This window comes from Eschrichtius robustus, chromosome 14 (genome assembly GCF_028021215.1).
Source record: "Eschrichtius robustus isolate mEscRob2 chromosome 14, mEscRob2.pri, whole genome shotgun sequence".
Taxonomy (NCBI): domain Eukaryota; kingdom Metazoa; phylum Chordata; class Mammalia; order Artiodactyla; family Eschrichtiidae; genus Eschrichtius; species Eschrichtius robustus.
In genome coordinates, this window is record NC_090837.1 from 12,678,034 (window position 1) to 12,702,861 (window position 24,828).

The 24,828-nt window shown below is 47.5% G+C and overlaps 1 protein-coding gene across 2 annotated transcripts in view; it reads right to left on the minus strand.

Annotated features, from left to right (window-relative positions):
* Positions 1-24,828, minus strand: part of RNFT2 (ring finger protein, transmembrane 2) — a 60,940-nt gene that overhangs the window by 35,574 nt on the left and 538 nt on the right. For both annotated transcript variants that reach the window (XM_068563466.1, XM_068563467.1), the window contains exons 2-7: positions 23,399-23,569; positions 22,823-22,881; positions 17,260-17,738; positions 15,155-15,231; positions 11,634-11,734; positions 8,299-8,452 (exon numbers count right to left, since the gene is read on the minus strand). In XM_068563466.1, the coding sequence (XP_068419567.1) occupies positions 8,299-8,452; positions 11,634-11,734; positions 15,155-15,231; positions 17,260-17,738; positions 22,823-22,869 (858 nt within the window). In that variant the 5' untranslated portion in view covers positions 22,870-22,881; positions 23,399-23,569. The remainder of the gene's footprint in view (positions 1-8,298; positions 8,453-11,633; positions 11,735-15,154; positions 15,232-17,259; positions 17,739-22,822; positions 22,882-23,398; positions 23,570-24,828) is intronic.

Sequence of the window (24,828 nt, forward strand, 5' to 3'; positions counted from 1 at the left end):
TGGATAATTCTTGGTCTCAGGGGGCTGTCCTGTGCACTGTAGGATGTTTAGCGGCATCACTGGTCTCTACCCACTAATTACCAGTACCACCCCCCATCCCATGATGACAATCAAAAATGTCCCCGTAGTTGGGAACCACTGCTTTAACCCCTTCTAGCCCTGCTGTGTGCGAAGCTGCAGCAAGTACAACTGGCTCTTCCAGAAGTTCTGCACTTTTATACACAGAATGACGTACTGTGAGAACCACAGCTGAGACCTAGCAAACTCAGACCTGCCCTGGTGGAGACCTGCGTCTGCTCAGGAGGGGAGGGGAGAGAGAGAGGAATGACTGACCCCCAGGAGAGAACATGACTCAATTAATGGGAAACCACTTTGAGAGCAAAAGTGCTGGGTTCAGGGCCCAGAAAAGAGAGGGATTTTAATGGCACAAAAAGTCTCATGAATCCTCTTGGCTCTCACATCCAAGAAAACCACCTTTCTTGCTCTTGTCTGCCTTCCCCTGTACTTAAGAGACGAACCACCGGGGCTGAAAGCTCGTGGAATTGCGTCCTGTGGAAACCTCTCATCCAGGGGCTGGCTGCGCAGGCTGCACTAGGGGTCAGTTAAGATGATTTCAGACATGGGAAGGGCTTCCTCCTTCCCGTTCTTATGGGAAAAGACAGGAAGTTGGTCACATGCTGTGTTTTTTGGAGAAACAGGTCAGCTAAACGTTTCCTTGTTTCTGATACAGGCTAGTCCTAGTATCCACCCAGCAACTGGATACCCGGCTTTCTACCTTCTGATAACCTTAATGGGATAAAAACAACCATTTAAGAGATGAGGAAGCTGAGGGCTCCAAAGAGTGAGGTCACCTGTCCAAGGTCACATAGGTAGTAAGTCCAAGAACCAGAATTTGAACCCAGTTTTGCTGACTCAAGGCCAGTTTTCTTCCTGCTGTGCAGTGTTTACTCATGACACACCCACTACTGAGGGTTTTTAGAGAAGTACCTGCTTTTATATTTCTCCATCTGAAAAATGGGCAGAATGGCAGCTGCCTGCTACCTGTGCTAGTGAGAGGTTGAATGAACCCTGCCCTAAGAATGTTCTAGACCAATGCTGTCCACTGGAATGTTCTACATCTGCTTTGCTCAACACTGTGGCTATCGAGCAGTGCAACTGAGAGACTGAATTTTAAATTTAATTAATTTAAATGTAAATAGTCACCCGTGGCTTGTGGCTGTCATACTGGACAGTGCATTTCTAGAATCTTAAGCCAAGAGGATTTCATTTTAACAAAAGGAAGGAGCAATGTGGACAAGTCAAGTTTTAAATTATTACTACTATTAATACTAGGAGTTGGAGTGTCAAGAAAATTTTCCAGGACAAGAAAATTTGCTTTCTTAACTAGGTTCGGGTTAGGTTAAAACAAAAGTTTCACTCGCAGAGAATCAGGGAGTACACGAAGGTGAGGAGGGCGTCTTACTCGTTTTTATATTCTCAGGGCCTAGCATTGCCTTTGTAAGCAAATAAGTCCCAGATAATGTCCATTGGATTGAGGAGAGAAAGGGGATGTGGCTGAGAAGAACTCTACGTGGTGGGGTAGCAGCAGGCCTAGTTTTCACCCCCTAACAGGAAATTAACACGAGGCTCTTCATTCAGCCCATAATATCCATGTGTCAAGACAGACCTAATGGTCCTTGTTCTCATGAGTCTATACTTGAATAGTGGGGACAGAAAATAAACACAAGACAATCCAATCATTTCAGATACTGGCACAGGCGAGGAGGGAAATAAAATGGTGATGGGTTAATGCAAACTGGGGACCACCACTCTGAATAGGGTGGTCAGGGAGGCGACAGAGTCTCAGAAGAAGTGACACTTGAATGATGGGAAGGGGACAGCCATGGGAACATAGAGAAAAACCTACCCAGGCAGAGGGAGCGGTAAGTGCGAAGGGCCTGAGAAGGAAGGTGCTGGCTGGTCCAGGGAGAGCCAAGGGAGAGGACAAGGTCCTGGGTGATGAGGTCGGAGAAGTGGGTAGGAGCCTGATCAGGCAGGGCCAAGATGTATGAACTGTATAAGTTATCTGGATTTATGATGACAAGTGGCTGCTCTAGACACCCGGCCAGTGTGATGGTTTGGGGCTGAGGTTACAGATCGGTGGATGTCATTGTTAACCCACCCCCTTCTTGGCTGGCCAATGAGCATGGCTGTCCTGGGAGGCCCAGGTATGAGAAGATCCCGGACAGACCCTCTGGTGTCCGGAGGCACGTGGGAATCAGTGGCTCACCCAGCCTCACACATCAGGGACCGTGGGGCCATCAAGCAAACCCAAATACCAGAAGCCCTTCCAATATAATTATAATATTAAAAACCAACACACCCTCTCAGTGGACGGTGTGGAGGTGCAGGAAAGAGCATCTGTCCTGTGAGCCATTAGGGGTCCCTGACAGATGTGCTCCTCTCCCCCCTCCCCCCATCAGCTGCAAATGAAGACCCGTCCTTTTCTTCTGCCCAGACAAGGATTGATGAGGATTTGGGAGAGCACTCAGACAGGCAAGGAAAGGCTGTGAACCTTTTCCAAGCCTGCAATTTATCTTGAGGAGACTATTCACATCACTTTTTACAGGCTGGATTATGCTCTGACCTGGCACATTAATCTCGCCGAATAAAATAATAATAATCAGAAAAAGGGAGCTGGACAGTTGCCAGGGAGGCATTAATAACTGTCGCCCACACCTCGGAGGTGCAGGGAAGGGGTGCCACCTCCCATCGCCGCCCCCTGGCCCCCAGCGGTGCCCGTCGAAGGGGAAGGAAGTGAGGTAGCCATTGCCTGAACTTGGGGGAATTTTATAGAGATGGTGTACGGGGACATCGCTCCTCAGTCAACTCTGAGGAATTTTCCGAGCAAATCCAGAGAACTTCCATGGGAGGGAGTGTGGTCTAGTAACTCCCTCCCAGAGCAGGGGTTCTGGAATCAGACTGCCTGAGTTCAAATCCCCACTCAGCCACTTATACACTGTGTGACCTTGGGCTACTTCTTAACCTCTCACTGCGTTTGTGTTTTCCTCTGGAAAACAGGGATAAAACCAGCAACTGCTGGGAGTGTAAAATGGTGTAGCTGCTGTGGGAAACAGTTTGGTGGTTCCTCAAAAAGTTAAACATAGAATTATCATATGACCCAGCCATTCCACTCCTAAGTATTTACCCAGAAAAACTGTGTTCAAACAGATACTTCTACACAAATGTTCAAAGCACTGCTATTCCCAATAGCTAAAAAGTGGAAGCAATCCAAATGTCCATCAATGGATGAATGGATAAACAAAGGGTGGTCTATCCACACAATGGAATATTATTCAGCCATTAAAATGGAATGAAGTGCTGATTTCTGCTACAATGTGGATAAATCTTGAAAATATGATGCTAAGTGAAATAAGCCAGACACAAAAGGTCACATAATGTATGATTCCATTTATATGAAATGCCCAGAATAGGTAAATCCATAGAGGTGGAAAGCAGATTGGTGGTGGCCAGAGGGAAGGGGGAGTGACTGAATGGGTACAGGGTTTCCTTTTGGGGTGATGAAAATCTCTTAGGACTAGATAGAGGTGATGGTTGCACAGCACCGTAAATGTACTGAATGGCACTGAATTGTATACTTTAATTTTTTTTTTAAATTAATTTATTTATTTTATTCATGGCTGTGTTGGGACTTCGTTTCTCTGCGAGGGCTTTCTCTAGTTGTGGCAAGTGGGGGCCACTCTTCATCACGGTGCGTGGGCCTCTCACTATCGCGGCCTCTCTTGTTGCGGAGCACAGGCTCCAGACGCGCAGGCTCAGTAATTGTGGCTCACGGGCCCAGTTGCTCTGCGGCATGTGGGATCTTCCCAGACCAGGGCTCGAACCCCTGTCCCCTGCATCGGCAGGCAGATTCTCAACCACTGCACCACCAGGGAAGCCCGAATTGTATACTTTAAAATGATTGCTGGGACTTCCCTGGTGGTCCGGTGGAAGACTCCGCGCTCCCAATGCTGGAGGCCCGGGTTCGACCCCTGGTCAGGGAACTAAGATCCCACATACCGCAACTAAGCCCGTGCATCACAACTAGAGAAGCCCACAGGCCACAATGAAGACCCAGCACAGCCTAAATAAATAAACAAACAGACAAATAAATAAATAAATGTCAGTTCTTGAAGACCCACTGAAGCCAAAATAAACAAACAAATAAATAAATGTCAGTTCTCTCTAATTTATAAAAATAAAATAAAATAAAATAAAATAAAATAAAATGATTGCTGGTTAATTTTATGTTATGTGAATTTTACCTCAATTTTTAAAAAACCCACAAAACAACAGCACTTGCCTTGTGAGACAGATGTCAGAGGGAAAAGGGTTAGAGCAGGGCCTGGCCCACATGAAGGGCTGACTCCACATTAGCTGTTCCTATTGCCATCAGCGTTGTTACTCTGAGGTTTGCAATCTCTGGCAGGTTATTTAACTCAGTTTCTGCTCTGTGCAGAGAGATATCAACAGTATCTACCTCACAGGATTGCTAAGATTAAACAAGACGATGTCTTCAGTAGACTATAAACTCCATGAGTATGTGGATTTTTGTCTACTTTGTACTTTGATACTGATGTATCCCTGTGCCTAGAACAGTGCCTGGCACACCGCTGGCATTTAGCAACTATTTCTTGAACAAATGGCAGTGCTTAACACACTGCCTGACTCCTGGTAATTGTTCAGCAATGTTTACTTGCATTTATTACTATTGGTCTGGTTGCTGCATTTCTTTGAAGGTTTGTTGCATGTTCCTTTCTAGCACAGGGAAGTGACTACTACTTTGCCTTGTAGATTTTGGTGTCTTCATGACAGAGGTGTCTGGACACCTACCATATACGAGAGGTTTGAGCTGAGCTGACAATGGAGTCTAAGCTCTCACTGCGGTTACAAGAGGAGGTGATGAGAGTTAGTGTAGTTGTCTAGACTATCAACTCATCCACTCACCCATCCATCTACCAACCTGTCTGTCCATCCTTCTAAATATCCATCTGAATATCCATCTACCCATCTAAATATCCATCCATCCATCCATCCATCCAAGTACCCATCCATCATCTAAATATCCATCCGTCCATCTACCCATCCATCTATCCACACAATCACTGGACTATCCATCTGTCCACATATCCACCAACTTTCCTATCTAGCCATCCAATTCATCCATCTACCTATATATCCATTCACCCATCCATCTACCCACCCAAACATATATACATACATACAATGAATGCTTCCGAGTGCATATCAGATGCTGGTGAGCCATCAACAAAGAAACCAGATGCATTCATTTCCTGCTGTCACAGAGGTTACAGTCGAGCAGAGCAGGCAGACAATTAAACAAGCAATTATAGTCAGGGTGGTGAGTGCTGGAACAGGGGAAGTACAGGGTGCTGTGAGAGTCCCCAGTAGGGGCACCATACCTCACCTGAAGGGGCAGGGGAGGTTTCTAAGAGGCTGTGATCTGCAGGAGGAGCAGGAGTTGGTTAAGACACAAGAAAGGTAAAGGGTCTTTGAGGTAGAAGGGCAGCACATAGCTGACTCTGGAAGCTGTAAGGGTTAGTTACTCAGTCTCAGTGCCTCAGTTTTCTCATCTGGAAAATGGGGTTAGAACATCTACCACATGTCAGATTGGGACTAGTTGGTGTATGGAAGGAAATGATAGAAGAAGCGTCTGGCTGAAGCACAGGGAACAGAGGGAAGAGGGACAGGAGAGAGTGAGAGGAAGAGTAAGGATGCTGGATAGGCAGGTGGGCTGCAAAGCCTCACCTGCTTCCTCTCCAGGCAATGACAACCCACCCCTCATTTCACCCACATACATAAAGTCCTTTTATGTTTGCAGCATCTCAAACGGGGTTTTGTAAACATCTCAATTTTCTAAGGGAAGAAACATGTTCAGGCACATGTAATGACTCACCCAAGGCCCTGTGGCTGGAAAGTGGCAGGGTCAGGAATGGCCCAGGAATTCCGACATCCATTCAGTGCTGGGCAGATGATCTCCTGACGTGGCCATGGCCTTGGGAGTTGGAAGATGTGAATTCTGATTCTATAACTGACCAGCTGGGTGTTTTTTGGACAAAATATCTCACCCCTCTTTCAGCCACAGTACAGGGTAAGTGAAAAAATGGCCACCCAAAGATACCAGGTCCCAATCCCTGGAAGCTGTGAATGTGACCTCATCTGGAAAAAGGGTATTTGAAGACACAATTAAGTTAAGGCTCTTGGCACGGGGAGAGTATCCTGGATTGTCTGGGTGGGGCCCAAATGCAGTCACATGTATCTGTATGAGACAGATAGAAGGAGACGTCATACACAGCAGAGGCCAGGTGACCGCAGAGGCAGAGACTGGAGTGATGCCGCCATGAGCTAAGGAATGCTGCCAGCTACCAGAAGCTGGAAGACGCAAGAAAGGATCCTCCCCTAACATCCAGCACCCCCTCCACACCTCTGACACCTAGATTTCGTTTCAGTGACACTGATTTTGGACTTCTGACCTCCAGGACTGTGAGAGAACAAATTTCTATTGTTTTCAGCCCCAGGCATGTGGTTACTTATTATAGCAGCCACAGGAAATGAATACAGTGGGCCCTCTGTATCCGTAGGTTCCTCGTCTATGGATTCAACCAATCTCACATAGAAAATCCGAGGATGCAGAACCGCAGATATGGAGGACCAAATGTAAGGGACTTGAGCATCCACGGATTTTGGTATCCGAGGAAGATCTTGGAACCAATCCCTCGCAGATACTGAGGGATGACTGTACTCAGCTTTTCATCTAGAAAGAGGTGATAATAATCTCTCTCTCACTCAGAGGGGTGTTGAGAGCCTTACATGAGTCAAGACATGGGAAAGAATCTAGCAAGAACCAGAATGCACTAGGCAATGAGTAACCATTCTCTGTCTGTTTTCCTTATCTTTCTCCCATACCCACTTTGAGGTACAGCTTGGGCCCCGAAGCTGAAGCCCTGGGCTGGAGTCCCAACTCTACCACTTAATAGCTGTCTGCCTGCTCAACCTTCCGTCTCCTCCTCATCAATGACAGTAACTGTACCTCCCTGAGAGGAATAGCAAGAGGCTATGTAAGGTAATTCATACATGAAGTGCTCTTAGTACAGTCTCAGGTACACAGTTGGTGCTCAATAACTGCGAGCCATTATTATTCCAGGCAGTCAGTGCGGAGCCAGCTTCCTCACATGCCTGGATTCACGTCTCCTGCCTTCAACAAAGTGCCACAACTGCTATGAAGGAAAAGGTTCGGGGCATCTAGAACCCAAGGGGCACTGAACCCAAGGAGGCGTTCATAGGAACCCTGATTTGTAGCCGGTTGGTCAGAAGTACAGGTGACAACTTGGGGCTGGTGACTGGCATCTGAAGTGACAGGGACAGTCTTGCGGGACTGAGCCCTTATCCTGTGGGATCTGACACTATCTCGAGGTGGATAGTGTCAGAACTGTGTTAAACTGAAGGATACCCAGCCAGTGTCAGAGAATTACACGATGTGTGGAAAACCCACACATCTGGTGTCAGAGGTATTGAGTGTGTGTGTGTACAGAAGAAACACAGGAGTGTGTTTTTCCTATACACCTGGCCAGTGATTTGATCAGTTGTCACTCAAGACAGATGGTCAATTCCAATCTGCTCTTCTGCCAACCAATGCCTGGGACAAATTCTGAGCTTTCTGACCTAACTGTGATGTCTCTTCCTCACACTGCTCAGTCCTCTGAATTACAATGATTATCCCCCAAGACCTCTTCATCCCAACACCTCCTGCAGGCCTCTCCCTAAGGTACACTCCAAAGAATCATTGCCACCAGTCTGCTTCCTGTGTCCATGCCAGGCATCACTCATGGATCACAGAGTCCTTTTCTTCTGAGCCTCGGTACCCTCTATATAACGTGCCCCAGAAGCCACAAAGAGTCAAAAACCTTTGAAAGCCATCCTTCCCTGGGAGAAGCAGGACCCAGGGCATGTCAATGTGCTTTTTTCCCTTTCTTGGGTGAAATTTAGATGAAAATTGCATCAAGGCCAGCTTTGAACAACAAAACTTAGGAAATGCACTTGGAGAGCAGAGGCGTGACAAGAAGGTGGTGACAATAAAGAATGATGCTCAGCTTCAAGGGATGACGAGAGGTGGGAGACAGGATCTACTAGCTCAGGCTCTGTTCATTTGATGCACTGACATTAGCTCTGCCCAAGTCCAACCTTTCCTTCTCCAGAAGGCGTCCTGAAACCCCTGCATGATTGGCGTGATGGGCCTACCTTGGACTTGACGGCCAGGATGATCTTGGGCAGGGCCACGACAAGGCACTTGAGGGCGATGGTGATGTACTTGAGCACAAAGTCTGCGATGCCCACGATCCACAGCAGGTCAAAGAAGTCCAGCGTCTCCAGGTTGGGCTTCAGGAATATGAGGCTGGGGGATGAGTCAGAGAGTCAGGATGCTTATTTAGGGTCACTGGCCCTTAGGGGCCCTTCTACTCATTCTGGGAGCCTTGTAAATATTACCTGTAGAAAGAGCACTAAACTGGGAGTCAGATATCTGTGCCCTGTTCCTGAATCTGCTATGAACTTGCTGTGTGACCTCAGGTGGGTATCTTAACCTCTCTGAGCCTCAGTTCCCCTGAGAGTTAAATGATGAGATTGGCCTAGAGCATCATTAGTTAAGGTCCCCTCCAGTTTTATGGGCCACAACAGGCTTCACAAGAGGAAACAAAAGGAAGGAAGGAAGGCCGACCAATAACATGAAGGAGGGAGAGAGAGAGAGAAGGAGGGAGGAGGGATTTGATGTGCAGACGCTGTGCTAAGCAATTTACTCACTGTATCTCATTGTCCTACAGAGTGAGCACTGCTCATCCCCACTTTATAAATGAGGCACTGAAGCTTGGAAACGTGAAGCTAAGTTGCCCAAGGTCACACTGCATGATAAGCATATGGGCATCAGTATCAGACAGACTTGAATTTGAATCCAGGCCTCTCCATTATTGGACCCTAGGCAGATAACGTTCTCTCTGTAAGCCTCAGTGTTCTCATCAATAAAATGGGAATCGTTCCCTCCCTCAGTGTTACTGGTGGGATTCAATGAGATAATAGGTATACTACAGACTCTGCCATGCAGCAGTGACAATGATAACAACATCTCTACGAGGCAGGCACTGTTATCTACCCATTTTGCAGATGAGAAAAAAGAGGCACAGAAAGGTAAATGAACATGCACAAGGTCCTACAAATATGATGGAACGGTGGTGGATTCGAAACCAGGTGTCCCGACTACAGTTACTGCTCTCAACCCTTATTCCACAGCAGTGCTACTCGGACTGTGTAAACCCATTTTACCCATCCGTGACCAGGTAAGTCAACCTCACACTCAATTTCTGTAACTTCCCTCACTGGGGACAGACAACAAGTCATTCTCGAACTGGCACTGATCCACAGACCACATGCTGAGTAGCACTGCTCTCCATCACCTCTGTGGATGATGATGTTATTCGTATTAATAATATCTTGGCTCTCTACATCATGCTGGCCCTGCTCTACATGCTTTACACGTCTCAAGTCATTTCATCTTCCCAAAGGCTCTATGTGGTAGGCACTATGATTATCGCATCTTGAGCTGGGGAATCTGGAGTGCTTCGACGTGGAGTCACCGCCCACAGCATCTCAGCTAGAACGTGGAGCTAGGATTGGAAGCAGCACCCAAACTGTGCTGGTCCCCTTGCTTTTCTTCCCGCCAGATTAGAGGCTCCAGGCAAAGGCCACTCCGAGTCCTGCCTGTCCACCAAAAAGCAGAGGACAGTGCACACAGCCCAGAGTGAATGCTTTCTAAACACTTCCCACATACTCTGCTGGGCTGGTGGAAAACGGCGCAAACTGAGGGCCCCTGAGGAGAGCATCCTAGGAATGAACTGGTCTATTTTTGTACTTTTATTTTTAAAAGTCAATTTCTATTTAGAATAAAGTATCTTTGAAGAGCGAGAGTAGGGTTAAATCAATGAAAATAATCTATTTTTGCAATCTCTCATGATACCTTTGGTGTCCTTCCACATCTGAGCCCTGTCTCTGTGGGATGCCTCGTCTCCAGGTCTGAGTGGCATCCGAGTTACGATATGGGGAGAGGCTGGCAGCCCTGAGCTCCCCTTTTTGTCTCTGCTCTTGTCTCTCCCTGGGCATAACCCAGGCTGGCTGGTTGACCTCCATGCCCTGCTTCTCTATTATGCATCTCTGATCTCAAAAGAAATGAAGATCTGCCCTCCACTTTCCATTTTATCTCAGAGACACCCATCTGCTAAATTCACCCAGATAGGTTTTAGTTCATTGTCTTAGAGTTTTTTCTGTTTTGGCTTTTGGAGCCAGAAAGATGCCCAAGTGTTTTTCTGCAGATTGATCACTAAGTCCACTTATTTCTAACGTACACTACGAACTTTAATGGGTGGATACATTTTATTGTCAGTTTTCTGCCCCATTAGCCATCACCCCCAATAGATAAAGTAATTTATCATAAAAGAATAATATTATGATATGATTATGACATATCAAATGTTTCACAGTTTGCCCAGTACTTTTCACATATTATTAACATTTGGCCTCTCTAATAATTAGCCTGTGGGTGGGTAATGACCTTCAGGTGGGTAAGGCAGAAATTAACTTGCTCCCGATTTCACAAATGCAGAAACTAGGCGAGGTTCAAAGAGGTTCCACTATTTGCCAAAGGGCACAAAGCTGGTATGTGGCAAGACTAAGAACCTCTGACACTGGTCATCAGACTTCAAATCCTGGGATGATTCAAACTCTCTGTTACCTACTGGGACTAAGGCTTATTAGAAAGGGTTTCATTAAGCCAAAGTTTCCTCACCTGTACAATAGGGACAGCAATACCTTGCTGAGTGGGAGGGCAAAATAAGATAACGGCTATTGGTATCATTTACAAACACACTCTAGACCACTGACATCAATAAGGAGGGAGGCTCAGCTCTGTTGCTTTTCTCCTAGGTCACTCTCTTTCTCGTTGTGTGCTGCCAGTTTGACTCAGCACCGGTTTGATGAGGGCACAGAGGTCTGAGCCTGTAAATGTGATCATGCCCAGAGAATGGCATGAGCTGGAAATTCCTCCACGGTTCTGGGAAACTCCATCTCCTTTGCCCTCCACCAGGACCTTGATATTCTGGGCCAGGCAACTAATGCAGTGTGTGGGATGCATGTTGATGCCTTGGAACTAACTTCCCAAATTGCTTTCATGCAACTTCGGGTGGCCCCAGAAAGTGGTGAAACGGGTCACTCCTCAAAGTCCATTTTTAAAACAGATGGACATGATCTGAAAGCTTGGCTTGAGTTTCCACCCTGTGCTAGAGACCATTACTGGCCAGTCCTCCCCGACCACACACTATGTGGCTACTAGAAAATGCAAAATTACACATGTGGCTTGCATTATATTTCTATAAAGAATTATGCTCTAGGCACGTGTATATGACAACAGGGTGGGATTGGAAAGTTACAACATGACCTAGAGCTACTGCATTGTTCTCAAATGAAGGGGCTGTGGGTCCCGAGTCCAACAAAGCCCCCCACTTTCTCACTGGGGGTCAGACTCCCCTGCTCACCTGTTATACAGCTGCTGGGAACTGAACGTGTAGAGCACATACAGGGTGTTTCCCGCCAGAAAGGCTAAGATCCACAAAATGACCAGCACCGACCTCTTCTCCTAGAGACAAAGCAAGAGATCTGTGGGGATGCTGAAATGCCAAAGGTGCACCTGGCAGAATATTCCAGAATGTTCCCCGACAAGGGGCAACTTTTCCCTTTCTCAAAGGTTTGGAGGAAGCAGGGCTAATGGTGAAAGGAAGGGCACTGGCATCTTTCCATCCCACTGGAACCTAAGGGATGGTTACGGAGAAGGTAACAGAAATGTGTGAACCTGCTTGGAGAACTATCCAGAGAGTCAGGAGGGCACCATGGTTAGCAAAACAGATTCTGGAGCTGGGTGGCCTGGGTTCAAATCCTTGGTCTATTATCTGGAGGTTGTCCAACCCTGGGCAATTACTTAAACTCTCTACATTTCTCTTTACTTGTCTGTAAAATGGGTATACATTGTATCTCTCTTACAGAGTCTGAGAATTAATGCACATGAACTGCTTAGAACAGTGCCTGGCATGTAAGAAATGTTAGTTTACATTTGCTGTTAGGAACTGAGGCACAGAGAAATTAAGTAACCCTGGCTCAAGGGCACATGTTTTAAGCTCCGGTGCCCTCATTAAAAAATGAGGTTTTGGGACTTCCCTGGTGGCGCAGTGGTTAAGAATCCGCCTGCCAATGCAAGGGACATGGGTTTGAGCCCTGGTCCGGGAAGACCCCACATGCTGTGGAGCAACTAAGCCTGTGCGCCACAACTACTGAAGCCCATGCGCCAGAGCCCATGCTCCACAACAAGAGAAGCCACCGTAATGAGAAGCCCGCGCACCACAACGAAGAGTACCCCCGCTCGCCACAACTAGAGAAAGCCCGCGTGCAGCAACGAAGACCCAACGCAGCCGAAAATAAATAAATAAAAAAAAAATTTTTTTTTTAAATGAGGTTTTGTTAAGGATTAAGTAAACTTGATAAATGTAAACATTCAGTCTGGTACAGGCTCACATTTCAGGCTCACTAAATGGTAGGACTTGTTGTTTTGACTTTACAACCCAGCAGTAGATTCAGATCGACAGGTTGGAAACTTCTGTTCTAACTTTTTCCGGCATGGACCTTTGGGCTACTGCCCTGGACTGACCATTCAACATAGGGCCACATTTATAGGATTAAATTCAAACTCGTACACATGGATGTCAAAGCCCTTTGCAATCTAGCCCCGTTTCTCCTTCTCCAGCCTTGTTTCTGATTAGTCCCCAGGAAGACAAGCTGGGAAACCTTCTCAGTTTGCTGTTTCTCAGTAGTCTCTCAGCCTGACAGCAACCTGAGGAAATTTCTAGAGGAGGCGTAGAGCAGGGCATTCCTGCCTGTGTACCCTGGGATACATAATCAGACCGCCGTGCTGCTGACAAGCTGAAAAGCTTGTCTTTTCCTGGACCAGGGCGGCTGCATTGCTGGAATAAGATGAGGTCATAACTTTCCCAGTGTAACCTTCCCTGTGGTTTCGGTAAATGCTCCACTGTCTCCAGACACAGCTCAGAGCTCAACACACTGTTACAACACACATTTCCATAGCGTAGACGAAATAAATGCATCTTCATCCACCCATTATTCCAGGAGTGGTCAAGGTTAACGGCCTGAGAAACCACCTCCAACCAACCAACTGCTCTTATCAATGTGATTAATCCACTCGGCAGCCCTTTTTATGCCAATAAATAATAGATTCCGGTTTAATCCCCTGTAAATCCAAACCAAAAGTGGAAGAGAAAGGGAATTAGCAATGCCCTGAGAAGCCAGACTCTGAAGGACAAATGGGGTACTTCTCCAGTAGTAAGTTGAGATTCCTAAACTTACAAAGAGTCACGCAGACTCCCTTCCACTGAAATATACACAGACAGGCAAATCATCACCTGTGTCTTCATAGGGTTCAAAGACCGCTAGAAGCCTGTCCATGGATACAGGCATCCCCTTGCCCCTAAAATTAAAGTCAAGGCACCACGCGGATGTTACTGCATCTGAGAAAGAGCCAGCTCCAATAGCCTCCACTATGACATTGAGCAACCTGCTGTTCTAATAGCAGCAGAAAGGGGTCTGCATGAAGAAGATGAGACTAAAGGTCAAGAAGAACCTCTGGCTCCATGCCCAACTCCAGACTTCAATGTGCTCATGTATCAAATAAAGACTGAGCTGGCATCTGTGCCTCATGGACGCCTAGGTGCTTCTGAGAAAGCAGATGACCCCAAAGCAGGGTCAGAGAGGATGGTGGCTATTATAGGATCACACGTGCAGCAGAAAACATAGGTTTGTTAAATATAGCTCAGTTAAGTTGTTCCTATGAGCCAGGCACTGCACTAAACACCTTCCATGAACCATCTCCTTTAATCCTCTTGATGGGTGTATGAAGTTGGTGTGGCAGTTCCTTTTCCAGAGGTGGCAGTTCCTTTTCCAGAGGTGGCACCTGAAGCTGAGATCAGCGAGGTAACCCATCCAAGGGCTTGCAGGAGGGTGGAGGAGCTGGAATTTGAATCTGGGGGGGAGTACAGGCTCTGGGTTCAATGCCTGGGTTCATATCCTGATGACACCCTTCACGCTGGCTGTGTGGCCTTAGGCAAGAAACTTACGGCTTAGCCAAGAAATTCTGGGCCACTGTTTCCTCATTGGGAAAATGAGTTCAGAATGATTTTGCCTCCCTCCCAGGTTGCTGGGATGAATCTGCAAGAGGAGCTGTGTAATGGGTCCAGCACCGTGCTGGACACGGTTAGTGCTCGGCAGATATCAGAGGGCATTCGGGATGATGGTGGTGAAGCCGTAGGGCCACCCAGCAGTGCCCGTGGGGCGGCCTTAACCATGAGCGTGGGTTGGAAGTGAGCTAACTGATTGAATGCCGGGAGGATAAGGGGAATGGGCCAGGGGCACATGGGGAGAGGCTGCTGTTGGAAGGGAGAAGGATGGCACATCCGGGGATCTACCCAGGGTGGGCGGCAGAAGAATGGCCTCCCAAAGGTGTTCCTGTCCTAATCCCTGCAACCTGTGAATATGTTAGGTTACATGGCAAAGGGCAATAAAGGTTGCAGGTGGAATTAAGTTTGCTAATCAGCTGACCCTGTGTGGGGGACAGTCTCCTGGATTACCCAGGGGGGGTCCAATGTAATCACAAGGGTCCGTAAAAGTGGAAGAGGGAGACAGAAGAGGAGAGTCAGAGGGAGATGTGTCTATGGAGGGATGGTCACAGAGATGCAACGTTGCTGGCTCGAAGAAGGAGGAAGGGGCCATGAGCCAACGAATGTGGGTGACTTCTAGAACCTGGAAAAGACAAGGGTCCTCTGAACCCTTCAGAAGGAACATAGTCCTGTTGACACTTCGAACTTAGGCTAGAGGGACCCACTTCAGGCTTCTGATCTACAGAACTGTGAGTAACCCCTTTGTGTTGTTTTAAGCCACCGAGTTTGCGGTCATTTGTTACAGCAGCCCCAGGAGAGTAATTTACCAGGTGACTCACCTTTAGAGAGACCTGTTCCCGGAGCGTGGAGTTGGCATAGGCGAAGGTGCTGGCCATCCCGATGCACACGGCAATGCCTGCAGGACAGAGGAGGGGCCGAGACCACCCACTTAGACTCGTCAGGCCTGGCCCGGGCTTACTAGGGACACATCCCTGGTCCCCTCGGGGTTGATACGCTAACCACAGAGGAGAGAGAAAAATCCCATTTCTGGGGCATTCGGGCTGCCATGTGTATCACTGGGAACCCCAAGCCACTCTGAGAAGAGGCCTCTGACTTAGGGATGGGATTGAGGCCACTGTGGGCGTATTTTATAGAACCAGTTAGAAGCATCGGCTGTGCAGTCCGGTAAGACCTGTGTTCAAATCTCGGCTGGGACTAATCACTGCACCTCTCTGAGCCCCAGTTTCCTCCTCTGTAAAACAGACAGAATAATAACAGTACTTAACTCAAGGAGGGGTACTGCTTACAGTGTACAATCTCTACCAGTTAGTAAGTGGTGCCTATTATTATTTCTACTTTCAAAAAGAATCTGAGGCACGTTATTTGTAATAAAAGCATATGTAGAAAAAGACCACAACACCATAAGAAATTGAAGTTTCATGTTAAAGGGGAAAGAATTCCTAGCTGACCAGGAAAACATGACCCTTGCAGAGTAGGGGAAAAGAACTGAATTTTATTCCACAATTTAGCAAGCTACCATCTTGGAATTCTCCCTAAACAGGGATTTTCGAATCCTACTTTTTGTTCCCTGTGGAAAGGATTCTGCTTTCACATGACATGCAGAGTTCCCACACTTGGAGTTCACTTTTACTTTTTAAATAGTACGTGTGTTCCAGGCATTCTTCCAGATCTACTTTGTAAAAGATGTGTTTCTTCATTAAAAACATATAAAATCAAAACCAGTAACCCCACAATCTCTTCTTGTACTCTTCTCTTTGATCAAACAAAAAAACCTGCCAACTGAGAAACAAAATGACCAAACTTGAGAATAAAAATTAGTGGTGAGTTTGCTGGAATTCAGGGTAAGGGAGAACATGCCAGGTTCCATTTCTAGGAATAAAAAGGGAGGGACTGACATGGTAGCACCCCAAAAAGGAAGGATTGATCTGAGTCAGCTGGAACCCACCAGAAAGGGGCAAATGAGACAGAAACGATGGCCTAAACTCCTCCAGATATTTCTTGTGGGATGTAATAAGCCATGAGATAGTAATTAGTACTGTAATTTCTACCATAAGATAAAAACAATAGCCTAAGCTCTCCAGGGCACGGCAACATCATGATCTAATAACAGTACGTAACAGATAATAACAACAGTGGACCAGAAACCACATTAATTGAATGTTAAGTGTGTGTCAGGTGCTAGGCTAAGCACTGCATGAATCATTATCTTACTTCCTAATAATAGTAACAGGTAGTATTTACTGAGCACTTGCTATGTGCAGGGTTCTATGTTAAGTATCTTACATGTATTAATAATGAATATAATAAAAATAATAATCTACACTTGCATAGCACTTACTCTCTGCCAGGCACTGTCCTCAGTGCTTTACATATGTTTACTCATTTAACCTCACTCAATCTCACGAAGGCAGATGCTGTTCATATACTATAATAGTATCTGTAACATACTATTATAGTCTATGTATAGCTATAATACATATGTAATAGTATTTGTAATAGTACATATACTATTTTAACCCCCATTTTATGGATGATTGGACTGAGGCACAGAGAGGTTAAATAATGTACCCAGCGTCACACAGCTAGGAAGGGGGCAGAGCCCAGGTTCAGACCCAAGCAGTCTGAACTCCTGGGTAGTACACTCTATTCCTTCACATCACCCAACCAGCTGTGGAAGTTTCTACCACAACCCCGCTGGAGAGATGATGAATCTGAGACTCAAAGAATGTGAGTGGCTTGCCCCAAGTCACACAGCTAGTCGGCCAGGATTTGAACCCAGGTCTGACTCAGAATCCTGGACTCTTAAGGACTTTGCACCATAAGGACCTCTACTGCCTTCCCTTGGCACTTGGGATGGAGACCCCACCCCCCTACCCAACGGGTGAGGCGGCAGTCTTTGAGCCCTGCATCCCTCCACACTCACCAAGCTTATGCTGGAAGCACACTTTGGCCAGGAGGATGAGGATGAAGGGCAGCCCTTTCTGGAGCCAGCAGATCACGGCCTTCAGCTCGGACAGGGCCGGGGCAGGCGTCCCGGGCTGCTCGTCGCCTGCCTCATCGGAGTGCGCGCGGTGGTCCCCGCCCACGTGCTGCAGCAGGGAGCCCCCGCGGTGGCCGCCATGGTGGAAGTGGTGGTGGGGCTGGCGGTGGTGGTAGGCGCCCCCCTCACCGCGGCCCCCGCCTTCCTCCCTGGATGTGGGCATCTGGAGGAACACGTCCCCGCCGCCCGCCGCGGCCCCCAACACCAGGCTGGACGGGAAAGGGGTGGCGGGGAGGCTGCCTGTCGGGAGGCCCGATAAGCCGGAGAAGAGCGCTGGCGGGGAGGCCGCTTCTGCCTTCAGACTCTCAAAGACTCCGCCTTCGTCCACACTCGCCTCAGAGCTGAGCGCTTGACTGCGATTTCTGGGCCGGAAGGGAGGAGAAAGCCCCCACCAAGTCAGGCAGTGGAGGATGGGGGGCAAATGACCCTATCAATGATGTTATGGGCCGAATTGGGGCCCCTGCCCCAGGAAAATCATATGTTGAGACCCTAACCCCCAGTCCTCAGCCTGTGACAGTTTTTGAAGACAGGGCTTTTGCAGAGGTAAGTGAAAATGAGATCATTAGGGCCAGCCTTAATCCAATATGACTGGTGTCCTTATAAGAGGAGGAAATTTGGACACAGACACGCGGGAGGGAAGACGATGTGAAGACACAGAGAGAAGGTGCCCATCTGTAAGCCAAGAAGAGAGGCCTCAGAAGAAACCAACCCTGCCGATGCCTTGATCTTGGACCTCCAGCCTCCCGAATTGTAGAAAATAAATTTCTGTAGTTTAAGCCACCTAGACTGTGATACCTTGTCACGCTGCAGCTCTAGCAAACTAATATAAGTAATAATAGCAATAGGGTCATGATCTTTACTGAAATTTTACTATGTGCCAGATACTTTTCTAAGTGCTTTCCATTAAGTAACTCATTAAATCTTCCTATCAACCCTGTGAACTAGGTACTAATAATACCATCTTACAGATCAAGAAACTGAGGCACAGAAAAAAGTAACTTGTCCAGGATCACACAGCTGGTAAGGTATGGAACAGGGAAGAGTCAAACCCAGGAAGGCTACCTCTGGAGCCTGCTTTCTTAACCACTATACTTTACAGAAAAGGGAGCGCAGAGTCCTCTGATTCTAGAATAACCTCAGAAACTCAGGTACCCCTGGTTCTGTAATCTCCAAGTTCAATGATTCCCAGTTCCCAAGAGGATCCACCTTGGTCACAACTGGTATTTGGAGGGCAGCAGAAAGTAATGGGAAGAAGATTTAATTGGAGAAGCCCACATTTGAACCCTAGCTCCACCCTTCCCAGGGGTCTTAACAATCCTGCACTCAGTTTTCTCACCTGGAAAATGGGTATAAACACCATTCATGCATAGAATTCCTAGGGATCAAATTTAGAATACCCCTTTCAGTGTACCTGGCACTTAGTAAATGGGAACTATTATCTCTAATCCCTATGGAAAACCTCCAGGGCCAACTGCCATTTCTAGTTCCAAGCACAGGCCTATTGTATTGGAATCAGGTAAAGGATGCTGATGCTCTTTCAGAGCCATTGCTGGAGGAGCAGAGAGCCGAGAGTTACCCTTCCAAGAACGGTGAGCCCCAAACTGGGTGCACTTTCCCATGAACACCATGCCCCGGAGTTCTGGATGTCATGTGTCTTCTCTTGGGCTTGTCCTTTTCGAATGGAATCAGTCTACACAACAGGTGGAGCTGATTAGCTCAATGTGCTGTGTCAGTGGGAGGGGCAAAGAGCCACCCTCCCTTCCTTATCTCACCCCAGAGTAGGGTTCCCAAGGAACCTCCACAGACCCCTATGGTACTCTAAATACATCCTGAGTTTACTGAAAGTGAGTGCTGAGTTCCACTCATCCTGTGGACCCCACAACCCAGGGCATACAACCCAGGTGCTTAATAAAAGTATGCTAGTTATCGGCGCAGTGGTTTAGAATCCGCCTGCCAATGCAGGGGACATGGGTTCGAGCCCTGGTCTGGGAAGATCCCACATGCCGCAGAGCAACTAAGCCCACGTGCCACAACTACTGAGCCTGCGCTCTAGAGCCTGCGAGCCACAACTACTGAAGCCTGCGTGCCACAACTACTGAAGCCTGTGCGCCCAGAGCCAGTGCTCCGCGACAAGAGAAGCCACCGCAATGAGAAGCCCGCGCACCCCAACAAAGAGTAGCCCCCCGCATCGCAACGAACAGTAGCCCCTGCTCTCCACAACTAAAGAAACCCTGCACGCAGCAACGAAGACGCAACGCAGCCATAAATAAATAAACTAATAATAATTTTTAAAAAGTATGCTAGTCATCATCCAGGCACAAAATGGCCCCAGAGGGAGGCTGCAGGGGAGGTTTTACACTGCTTTCACACTTGATCTTATGTAATCTACTCTCCACTCAGAGACAAGGGTGCACTAAAACAAAAAAACAAAAAAGCCATATATTTGATTATTTCACTAACCCACTAAAAGGGCTTCCCATTCTCAACTCCTTCCTGCAGTCTCAGATAAACCCTATAGATAGGGACTAATATCATTTCCATTTTACAGATAAAGAAACCGAGGCTTAGAGAGATGAACTTGCCAGATATCTTGGATTATCTTGCCCTGAACCCCAGTCTCACCATGTGCCGTTTTCTCACTGCCCAAGGGCTTCCCAGGGCAGGGCCTTTGCCCAGGCCGTCCCCTTCATGGGCTGTCCCCCAGCCCCACCCTGTGCCACCTAGGTAACTTATGCTCATCCCTCAGATTCTGGCTAGAAATCTCTCTTGCTCGGTGGAGCCGTGCCTGCCTGCTGGACAATGCCCGTCTCCTTGCTCTCTGTCCTCACTGCACTCTAGCCTCCCCTGCACAGGACTGATCATATTTATTGTTTTACTCCTTACCTGTGACTCTCAACCCTGGGTGTACATGATAATAACTCGAGGGAGCTTTTGAAAAACACAGGTGCCCTGGACCTGATGTTGACCAACTGAATCAAAATCTTTGGGGTTGGGCCTCAGCACCCCTATTTCTTCAGAGCTTTCCGGGTGATTCTAACATGCAGTCAGCACTGAGAACGGCACTTGAGACTGGGCCCTGCTCCATAAGGTCAAAGACCATGACTGTTTGCTCCCCATTGGGATTACCACTACCCAGCAAAATGCACCTCGTGCACAGAACATGCTCAATAAATATTATTTGAAAGAATGAATGAATAAGCATGCTAAAGGCTCTGAGAAGGCCTGCAACTGAAAAAATTAACTTTGTTAAACCTAGTGTTTCCCAAACTTATTTGACCATGGAAAACCTATTCAATCTTGTAGAACACCTGTGAAACCCAGCAGGTGAGATGCCGGTCTGGAGAAATCTTGGGGTTGGCTTCGCTGGCCTTACAAACTTGACCCGGGGGTAAGTTATCATAAACCACCAGGTTTACACCCCAGCAAGGGGGGGAACTTGAAGATGGTTACCCACTCCCCCACCTCCCATGGCCCATCCCTCCTGGCTCCAAAAGCCCAGGGAATGTGTGGTCCTATTCTCTTGGGTTTGGGATAATAATAAAGATAGTATTAATAATGACAACAACAACTAACACCATGGCTATGATCCTCAAGGGGACCTGAGCTTTTTCTGCACTTCAAGAAGCTGCGCTCAGAAAGCAGGAGTCCTGGCAGGTGCCCACAGCGGCCGCCCTCTCTCCCCCACCGTCCCACAGGGACCTGGAAAGCCTCCTGTCTGCCTTGAGCTTGCCAGCACTCTGAGTCCACTGGGCTCAGGGGGCCTCCAGTAGAACAACCAGGGAAGACTCAACCCACCAAGGACCTTCTCATCGCTGGCCTCCTTTCTCTGGGCCTAAATGGGAAAGAATATTCCTTGGGGGGCAGAGGCTGAGCTTCCAACTTAACCACTTAAAGGCTAGAACATGAGGTAGCCCGGGAGAAGAGTGAACCCACCCAGATAGGAGACAGAAGAAATGTGGTATCTCAAAGCACAGACTTTGCAGGGGTCAAATGGACCAGGGCCTGAATCTCAGTCCTGCCACTTCCTGGCTTTGTGACTTCAGGTAACTTACCCTCTCTGAGCCCCAGTTTCCTCATCGATAAAATGGTGATAAAAATAGTCCTCACTTCCACAGGCTAATGTGAGGGTGACACAAATAAGCACACAATACACAGTGGCCATTATTTCTCCAGCATGGTCTCTGTCCCCAAAGACCTCACTGTTCATTTGAGAGCAAAGAGTAATTCTGTCTTCAGAGGCTGGAAAAGCTCCAACAGCCATGCTTATTAGGTGGCGGGTTCTGTGTTTATGTATCTTCACTCATTCACTCATTCATAAGCAAACCTGAGTTTTCTGCCATTTATGGATGGGGAAACTGAGGCCTAGAGGTGAAGGTGCTTGCCAAAAGCAGCAAAGGGGGAAGTGGCTGAGCTGGGATATTGGACAAGGGTTGTCTGACTTAAGGCCAGTGCCCTTGCCTGCAGAACAGGCAGGCTTGACGGAAAACTCATTACTGGACTGGTGGGTACTTTGTGATTGTGCGGCCAATCTAAAGAATTGCAGGGGACTTGAAATGGGCTGTGAGGGAGGAAAAGCTTGGCTGCCTGTTCCTTGGATGTACGGTCCAGCAGGGTGAGGGGGTGCAGCTGGGAGACTGTCACAACCTGAGAACAGGTCCCCATGGTCTGTACTCTCTTTGGCTTAAGTAGATAGAAGTTCTAGCTTATTAGTGTTTTAACTGCGTTTTCTTAGATTCTGTACTTGTCTATTTGGCATCTACACATTATAGGGTCAAACTAGTGGCCAAAGTTGTTTACAGCTCCCCTGTGGTCCAGAGCTCACATCTCCAACCACCTCCTTTATCTAATTCACATTCTCAGCCAATATTTCCTCTGCCCCAAATCACTCAGGGCCAGGTACAGACAACTAGAGACCACTCCTATAGCCTAGAGCCCACCAACATTATTCAAACTAGTCAATCCTAACCTGTTTCCCCTCCCCTACCTTACTCTGTGTGGAAAACACAATAAAAGCTGTGACCTATGCTTTCCCTTTGCTCCTTTCTGCCTCCTGGCTGACCCCGGTGCTTCCCCATGTGGCCCTGCATAGGGCAACATGCCCCCTTCTCTTGGAAAATGCAAGTAATAAAAATCTTCTTTCAATGTCATCAGCCTCTCCATGTTGCCACTCAGACACCTCTATAAATTAAAATCCCCTGGGTACAATCATTGATACAATGAGTCAAGTGGATCACTGTTTGCACAGGCTTTGAGAATTACCATAAGAGCAACAGCAAGCTGTCACGTGTTGAGGATATGAGGCCATCGCTGTGCAAAGCAGTTTCCAATCAGATTTCCTCTGCTCTTCTAACAAGTAGCCCTGAGGGGCAGGTATTACTCATCCAGTTTTGGGTTGCCCTTGACCACCTGAAGCTCAGAGCCTCAGATGGAATGAGGGGATGCCTACCTTTCAGGTGGAACGTTATCCGTGTTGCTGCTGTGGCGTCTCTGCATTTTCCTTAAGACCTAAAAGTCAACACATGCATGAGCCAGAGTCTCCCAATATTCTCAGTGCCTGTCAGATCACCGTGGTAACCATAAACAAGTACTACTTGTATCTTACTTCCCTAGAGCTCTCTGACATTTTGCAAACTGTGTTTTGGTCTGTTATGCCATTCAACCCTCAAATCAACATCCCGTCCCATGAAGAAAGTGTCATCAGCCCATTTCATGGATGAGAAGGATGAGACCGGAGCTGGAGGAAGTTCTCATGTCAGAGGAGAAAGAAGTGAACTGTAAAGCAAAGAGGTGCTGGAGGAGGTCAAGTGAGCAGCAGATTGACAGTTAGGAAACATGGATCCTGGACTGATGCCACCCCTAATTTGCTGTGTGACCCTGGACAAATCAGTAACCTCTCTGTGGCCTCAGACTCCCCATAGGTTAAATGGGAGAGGGGTGAAGTATCCGAACTCAAAGCTTCCTTCCAGCCCTTACATTTAATACAGTGGTAAAGAAGATCTGAATTCTCATGGAGACACGTCACCTGGTTCACTGTGAGGAACCACAGGGACTTCAGAACTCCATGTTGACGACACCTGAGGTGGGCATTCAGGTGGGGATGTGACCACTGGATTCCAGAGAAAGCAGGCCTCTCCCTCCTCTTCCTCTCCAAAGGGATGCACGGGTCACAGGAGCTTACCAGAGGCTCCAAACCCTGGATGGAATAGAACACTTAAGTGAATAGTCCACAGGATGCCTTGAACCTGAGAATAAGTCTTAGGGCTTCATGGGTAGTTATAAGCAGATGGTTCTGTTGCCTCCTTGTCCCTTGTTAGCCTTCCATTGATACCTTGTTGGGAGTCCTGAGGACCGTTATGATCTGAATGTATTAATATCTTGTCCTATTGTCAAACTCTGAGTCGTGATTGGGGAATACAGAAAATATGTTTAAGGCCCTCCGCAGGCTACCCACTGCAATCAGAAAAAAATTCAAGCTCTGTTCCTGGCCTGCAGGCCTCACCTGTTCCCAGTCTCATTTGCCCCCACTCTCCTCCAACCACACTGGCCTTTTCGTTTTTCAAACGTGCCAGCTTGTCCCTGCCTCCGGGCCTTTTTACTTGCTGTTCCTTCTCCCTAGAATGCTTTTCCTTCTGGCTAGCTCCCTCAGGACAAATGTCACCTCCTTCCAGAGGCCTTCTCCTCTCACCCTCCTGACCCAACATACATTGCCCCGTTTTACCTTCTTCATAGCACTTATCATTTATTTACATGTTTGCATATTTATTTATGACCTGTCTTCCATTAGAGTGTGAATGCCACAAAAGCAAGGATCGGTCTGCCTGGTTTGCCCTTCTGCTTCCACATCTAGAACACTGCCTGGCACAGAGTAGCACTCAACAAGTATTTATTCAATGAGCAAAACATCAATGGGTCTCTCACTTACCTTTTTCTACATCCCTTGCTCCCTCCCTGACGTCTCACTCTAGAGAAGAAATAAAGGCCAGAGACTTTCCATGAGTTGGTTTAGCTTCCTTGAATATTTTTTTTGTACCAGGACCAAAGATGGCGCTCTTAGTTCAGGGTCCCATAACGGGTTGTTGAGTGACTTCCTGATCCTGATCAGCCTTCTTCAGGGGACAGCATTGGTGTTACCAGGGCCACTGATTAGCGAGACAACCCACCAGCTAAGCCTCCTTTCTCTTTTGGAAAATCAGCCAAAAAACGGGTCAGTAGCACCATCTTCATATATGAAGGAAAGATCATCCCCTAAATCTGTTTCAAGAACTTGCCATCTCGCCTTAATGCCCCCTCCCCCCGCAATGATTCCTCATCGCCTGCAAATCCTTGGGGAAAATAAAATACAGAATCTCGTTTCCATCCATAAATTTGACACAGCCTTCTAAATAAAATACCCAAGATTCCACTTTCAGATGCTTGCTTTCGAAGGGGCTTCAGGTCCTGTGCTGGCAGCAG